The sequence below is a fragment of the Nicotiana tabacum genome, chromosome 1, assembly GCF_000715075.1.
Source record: "Nicotiana tabacum cultivar K326 chromosome 1, ASM71507v2, whole genome shotgun sequence".
Classification (NCBI taxonomy): domain Eukaryota; kingdom Viridiplantae; phylum Streptophyta; class Magnoliopsida; order Solanales; family Solanaceae; genus Nicotiana; species Nicotiana tabacum.
Window position 1 is genome coordinate 27,723,452 of NC_134080.1, and position 7,724 is coordinate 27,731,175.

Here is a 7,724-nt window from a genome sequence, read left to right on the forward strand (position 1 = left end):
TTAAATTAGTCAATTGTTAGGATTTCTCAATTAAGATTGGTTATAGCTGCTATAGTTTGGTTAATTGACTTAGGAGTATTGGATATAGCTGATAGGGTAGAATGGTAATTTCAGTAGTTTCAGGGGCATTTTCGGGATTTTAAGTTTTAAAAAATGATTAATTTGAGTGCTCTGTCCACTAGGCATTAATAATATTAAAATAATATCTAGTGGGGGGACAAGAAATATGGTAGTGGGCAATAATGCATTGTTTAATATAGTGGGGGACAAAGCATGCAGTATTGGGGAATAAGGGAATTTAATATAATGGGGGACAAGGCATGTGGTAGTGGAAACTAATACATTTGTTTAATATAATGGGGAACAAGGCATGCAAATGTGGGGAACAAAACATAATGATATGAAAAACTTAAAAATGATTGATTAAAATATGTTGCCCATACCTGTTTTGGGTTATAAATAGGGTCATTTCAAGACACACAAGGGGACTGGTTTTTTGGAGGAAGAAAATCGTTTCTCTTCCAGTTTTTCTTAGAGTCTAGGCTGGATTTTTAACATTTAAAAGTTCAGTAATTTGAGAGTAAAAAAAAAAGGGAGACTGGTTTTTAATCCTAAAAGGTTCAGTGTTTGGAGAGTTAAGAAACTGAAAAGGGTTTCAATTGGTTCTTCCTGAGTTTGCTATTGGTTATTGGCTACTGTTTTCATTGGGTGTTGTTGGAACTCTGATGGTTCCTTCCTTATTAATCTGTCACTGGGTTGTTCTGTCACTGCGTTGCTGTGTTATTACTGTTGTTGACTGCTCCTTCGTCTTCTTGTATTTCCATTATCCAGGTACATGTTCTACAACTCTCAAATTTAAAGGAAAGGAAGTAAAGAGTTGTTGGAATGGATTTCTGAAAATAACTATTTCTTCGTGTTTAATTTGATGTATAAGCAGTAGTTCACTTGATATTTCATAGTATGTATTGGAATGATTTTGAAATGCATAAACTGGACTGGTTGAATCTATTTCTACAAACATGGAATATCAATTGTAATTAATCTTAGTTGGTGATTACTAGTTATGAAATATGTTGTATTTAATTCTTTTGTTCAGTAGTCGCGAAACAGTTTCAAATAGTTTATGTCGCAAAACAGGTTAAAATAGTTTATGAAAATCAGCATGTTGGTTTAATAGGTCTAATTCTGAAAATTGCGAGTTCACTTGAGTAAGCAACATCATTTTAAATAGCAATGTGAATAAGGTTGGTAACTAATATTCTCAAATGTTAGTGATTGATGTTAGCCAAATGTCAGTTTTTGAGCATTGACGCATTTCTTCGACAAGTCGGAAAAAGAGTTTTAAAAAATGGCTTTGTATTACACATAGTTAATTACAATAGTTCAATTCATCTAATAATGTTAGTTTAAATTGATCAAAGAATAGTTAGTTTGTTTTGATATTACTGGGTGTCAATCTCGTGTTCTATTCATAATCTCTTTAGTGTTATTAACTAATAGAATAAGGAACGATACAATCTCTTTTGAGTAAGCTCTGTTGCAATTTTCCGTTTGCATTTGTCTTAATCTAATAAATAATAAGAGGCACGAGCTTATAAACATGTAACTAATTAGGACCTCTTCTCTTTTATTTTAGAGACGAACTTAATAGAAAATGTAGTCACTTTAGGATTGCCCTTTCAAAATAAACGAGATTAGCCTCGCCTAGTAAAACTCATCGATTGCAGGGCCCTCATGATTGTAAATATATTAATGACTTAGAACTCGGGATCGGCCGCTTAGCGAATTTCACGGTCTTTTTCCCAAAAGTAATAACGCGTTAGCCACTGTTAGGCGCGTACTTTTAATAATTTACTTTCTTAAACTCGGGTGCACATTTATGTGACCCAAATCCAAATCTCAACGAAGTCGAGATGTGTCGTTAATCACGGGTACATTGATTGTGACGTGGTTTGAGATGCATTTCCATGACGTTGCAAATTCCTTTAAAAAATAATGAATGAGACGAGCCTCGACAAATAAGAATACACAAACTGTGGGGGCCTCAACGGACAGTTATTTCAAATGCTTAGATTTCGAGACAGGCCGCATAGCGAACTTTACGGCTTTTCTCAAAATAACAACGCGTTAGTATCTTTAGGCGCGTATTTAATAATGTTATCTTCCTAAACTCGGGTGCACATTTATGTGACCCAAATCCAAATCTCAACGAAGTTGGAACGTATCGAAAATTGCGGGTACAGTTATGTGGCACAATTCGAGATGCATTCTCACGACGTTGCAATTCTTTGAATAAATAATAACAAAAGCGGTAAACAGTCAAAATTTGCACGTAGGTTCAACATGTATTATAATCAGATAAATAAGCCGAATATGACAGTTGAGCGACCGTGCTAGAACCACGGAACTCTGGAATGCCTAACACCTTCTCCCGGGTTAACAGAATTCCTTACTCGAATTTCTGGTTCGCGGACTGTAATACAGAGTCAATCTTTTCCTCGGTTCGGGATTCAACCGGTAACTTGGGACACCATAAATCTCCTAAGTGGCGACTCTGAAATAAATAAATAAATCTCGTTTCGATTGTCCTTTAATTGGAAAAACTCCCTTTACATATACCATTTTCCGGGGTGTAGGTGAAAAAGGAGGTGTGACAATAACTTAAAGATTAAATTTTCTATTTTATGTCCATCATCTTTACTTTTTATGCCTATAAAAGGCCATGTAATTGCAATGAAAAATTACACCAAAGTGAAAGAAGAAAACACTTCTTCATTCTCTCTATCTCTTCTTGTTTACATTTTACTGCATTGTTTTTATTTTATAACACATGTCTTTTATTGATGATATTCCGACAAGATAAAAAAGGTGAAGTCATTTTCACATTTCAAAGTAGGAAGTAATAGCGATCAATTAATCACTATATAGGTGGAGTAGGAGTTCCTAGTTAGATATCTGCAAGAGATAAGATATGGAGTATCAATTATTGCTACTTTTCTGCTTCTATTCAGTTGCTATAATGTTTACACTGCAATCTCAACTTACTGGCTTCTCATACGCTAGGCAACATCTCTGTGCTCGCGATGAAGCTTTTTATTTGCTTCAATTTAAGCAAGGCCTCATAGTTGATCCCGCGCACGCTTCTTGGTGTGATATCAAGGTTCCATCCAAGACTTTATCCTGGAACGTAACAAGAGATTGTTGCGAATGGGATGGTGTTACTTGTGATGAATTTACCCGTCATGTGATAGGCCTCGATCTTTCTTGCAACTTTCTTAGAGGAACCATCAATGCTAACAGCAGCCTCGCGAAACTTGTTCATCTTCAAAGTCTCAACCTTGCCTTCAATGACATGGATGATTTTCCACTTGGAAATGGTATTAGTGAATTCACCAGTTTGAGGCATCTCAATCTTTCAGCTTCTGGAACTTATGAATTAGAGATGATCCCACCAGGATTATCCAACTTGTCAAAGTTGGTTTCACTTGATCTCTCTTATTGCGAACTCCAAATTGGCCCAAACACATTCAGAAGTTTGCTTCAAAACTTAACCAATTTAGAGGTATTGTCTTTTCTCTTCATGGAAACACCATTTGAGTTACCCAAGAATATGTCTTCGTCTCTTAGGTATTTAGATCTTAGACAAACAAACTTGTTCGGCGACTTGAGCGATTCTAATCTGTTTCATCTACCAAACTTAGAAGTGCTAAGATTGGGAGAGAATCTTGAACTTACAGGCATTCTGCCAAATTTTAACTGGAGTTTCAGTGCAAGTATTTTAGAGTTGGACTTTTCTGGAACTAGTATTTTTGGAAATGTACCTGATTCAATTGGCAACCTCCATTCTCTTATGTTTTTGAGCCTCGCGCATTGCCATCTCTCCGGTTCAATTCCAAAATCCATAGGCAACCTCACCAGACTTAGAACTTTGCATCTTCCCATTAACAACTTCAATGGTAATGTTCCCTCAACTATCTCAAAATTGAACAAACTTACCGATTTAGATCTCTCTTTCAACCATTTTCAAGGCTCAATACCAGAATCCATCGGTAACCTCACTAGAATAAGCAAATTGGATCTTTCAAATAACAATTTCTCTGGAAATGTTCCCTCAACTACCTCAAAGCTGAACAAACTTAGCTACTTAGATCTCTCTTTCAATAACTTTGAAGGCCGGATTCCAGACATCTTTGCCAACCTTTCAGAGGTAACTTATTTATTTTTTTCAACAAACAATTTCACTGGCTCATTCCCTTATTCATTTGTAACCTTGACTCGCCTTAGAAAATTGTACTTGCAAAACAATTCACTAACTGGTCCACTTCCCTCTAATATAAGCGGCCTTCAAGAGCTAGAAACGCTTGATTTGTCCTTCAATTCTTTCACTGGCGCACCACCCCCTTGGTTATTCTATCTTCCATCCTTGACTGATTTACAAGTTCAAGACAATCAATTAACTGGGAAATTGCCACATGTGTTGAAGAGCCATAATTTCGAAACATTTTCAAGCATGAACTTGAAACTCCTGAAGCTTTCGAACAACAAGCTGTATGGTGAAATCCCTGATTGGATGACATCCATGAACGTGGTAGTCCTGGATCTCTCTCATAACTTCCTCACGGGCTTTGAAAAGCAAGTATGGCGCTCAACGGATTTGTTCTACCTTAATCTGGAGAACAATTTTCTTCAAGGTTCTTTGCATCAGTCCATTTGTGACATGATTAACCTTCAAGCCCTCATTTTGGCCCATAACAACTTCAGTGGCACAATCCCAGGATGTTTGGGTAACTCCAGCAGCTTCATTTCTGTTTTAGACTTGCGAATGAACAATTTTTATGGAGAGATACCGAGATTTTTACCGACAGGGTTAAAATATCTTGGTTTAACCGACAATCAATTTGGAGGACTAATACCACGATCCTTGGTTAACTGTACAAGCTTGGCAGCTCTTGATTTGGGGTACAACAAGATAAATGACACGTTCCCGATATGGCTGGAGAAACTTCCATACCTGCAAGTTCTGATACTGAAATCAAATCTCTTTCATGGTCCAATTGGTGAATTGATGTCCCAATTTCCATTTCCGGAGTTACGAATCTTTGACCTTTCCTTCAATGGGTTCACTGGAACTTTGCCATCTAATCTTTTCAAAAATTTTACAGCGATGATGAAAGTGGATGAAGAAAAAACAGGAATCCCTGGAAAAAATAATAGCAATGAAATAGATTACAGTTACCATGTTAGTTTGGTGATAAAAGGTAATGAGTTTGATATGAGAATCACGTCCATTATGACAAGTATTGATTTATCAAGCAACAGATTTGAAGGAGATATACCAAAATCCATTGGAAGGCTTAGTTCGCTTGTGTTACTCAACATATCTCACAACAACTTCCATGGTAGTATTCCTGCAGAAATCGCAAAGTTGAATGAGCTCGAAGCATTAGACCTCTCACGGAACAGACTCATTGGAGAAATTCCTGGTCTATTGACGAGTTTGACATTTCTTGAGGTCTTAAACCTGTCATACAATCATCTTGTTGGGCGCATCCCTCATGGGAAACAATTCGATACATTTTCAAATGATTCGTATGGTGGAAATCCTGATTTATGTGGATTTCCACTATCAAAGGAATGTGGATACAAGAACACGTCAGATGAGCCACCATTTGAACAAGATGATGATGATGATGATTCAATTTTTGCCGGCGGATTTACATGGGAATCTGTCATAATAGGGTATGGTTGTGGTGTGATTTTTGGATTGTTCGTCGGAAGCCTAATATTCCTACTGGAAAAACCAAAATGGATTGTCAACTTTGCTGAAGATACTGCTCTAAAAATTGCTCAAGAAATTGCTGTCAAGAAACGGAGAAGGCCAAAGAAGAGACATCAAAGACATTGAGACATGGTCTAAGAATGAATTAGCAATTTACGAGGTATGCATTAAAACTTGTTGTGTTGAACCTCGCAAACAACAGTCTTTCTGTTAGCTGGTTTTTCTTTCTAATACTATAAGAACTGCCCATGTATTTGGCTTCCTTTTTAATGTTGCCCTCCATTGCTCTTTCTCTATTTTAATACTAATATCCTCTCCATTCTCATTTTTTCTCTGCAGAGGTTGCTGGAGTATTGGACAAGTGTACATACTATATTCATTAGTAGCAAATTAGTGTTGATGTTCTAGCAAATAGTAAAGCAAGTTAGTGTTGATGTTCTAGCATATAGCAATGGATGCATCTGTGTTTCTTCAGTTTATGCCCACGGTTGTCAAATGCATATGTTACAGTTGGTTTCTATAGTTTTATGGCAAATAATAGTTAGTATTTCTGTTTCTTCAGTTCACATTCTGTTGTTACAGCTGATTTCTATTTCTTCAATTCACATTCTGTATAAGAGTTAACTACACAAATGGTCATTTGACTTGTACCATTATTGCCGTATCTTGTCACACTCAACTCGCTCCACATTTCACAAAATTTCCAATTATGAATCCTCTATGATCTATATCCATCTCGCTCTATTTGGACCGTTTAATACAAGAAAGAAAGCTAAACCCTACAATAATTTCAAGTAGAGCTAGACAAAATACCAAAAACCTCATATGAGATTTCGTTTAGTATAAGCCTAAAGATTATATATCTTTATACCAATAAAAGAAGTAGTTTACAGCATAGATATGTAATCAAGATTATCCCAATTAATACAGCAAAAGGAGAAAATTCAAAGTGCAATTCCAAAACATACGAGAAAAATTATATTCCAATACACTTTCAGAACTAAATTCTAAAGTAATGAACTTTACCTGGTTAGGAATATAGAAGAACCCTAACGGAGTCTTCGCTTTGAAATTGCAAAGCTCATTTTTTTGTATCGTTCGTTATCACTGTACGCTGTAGCAGCCGAATTCCATTAGAATGGTAAGGAAACGGGTAAATGTAATATGGGGTTAATTGGGTGGATCATTTATTTAGGCAAAAGCAAAAAGATATTTTATTTTTTTTTTGCTAAGACTGCATATTGCAGTTTGCTCCACCTTTCAAGTAATCAAGTAAATAAATTTTGTGTTTGGCCACTCATGTTCAAAGTCTCTTGTCCAACTAATTCAAACTCGCATATCATATATGCTGTGTGGACTCTTCACATTGTTAGGGCAACTCCAACCAGTGACGGATCCAGAATTTTATGTTTGTGGTAGGGGTGTCAATGGTTCGGTTCGGCCGATTATTTATAAAATTTGTACCATACCAATTTTTCGGTTATTCTATTATGTATAACCAAAATTAGACTTTTCGAAACCGTCCCAATCATGTCGGTTTCTCTTCGGCATCGGTACGGTTCGGTTAATTTTCAGTATTTTTTTAATATCATATAAAAATCATCAGTAAGAGTAGAATTGCAATAACATACGTTCTTTTATAGGACTTAGCAAAACTCTCTAGACATTTTTACTGTTTAAAGGGTGATGAATTAAAAAAAATGGCTAGAGTATAGATCCATTAACTATTCTACAACAGCGTAAAAGAAATCAAACAAAGGCAAAGAAAATATTAATCACACGAGTTGAAAGATATACCAAGCTGGGACTCAAGAATAAAGTCAATCGAAGATTAAATATTCAAAAAGATAAATCTAAATTATATGAAAGGAAACATATTCAATACATTGTAGTTTGCTACTCATAATCGCTAGAATACTTTATGTCTTGCTAATAAAGATACTTG

General features: G+C 35.8%; 1 protein-coding gene across 1 annotated transcript; it reads left to right on the forward strand.

Moving 5' to 3' along the window:
- The first annotated feature begins 2,971 nt into the window (after positions 1-2,971).
- LOC107832050 (receptor-like protein 9DC3) lies at positions 2,972-6,753 on the forward strand. The gene is made up of 2 exons (XM_016659855.2): positions 2,972-5,939; positions 6,119-6,753. The coding sequence occupies exon 1, from the start codon at positions 2,972-2,974 to the stop codon at positions 5,903-5,905; it is 2,934 nt and encodes a 977-aa protein (XP_016515341.1). The 3' UTR covers positions 5,906-5,939; positions 6,119-6,753.
- The last annotated feature ends 971 nt before the right edge of the window (positions 6,754-7,724 follow it).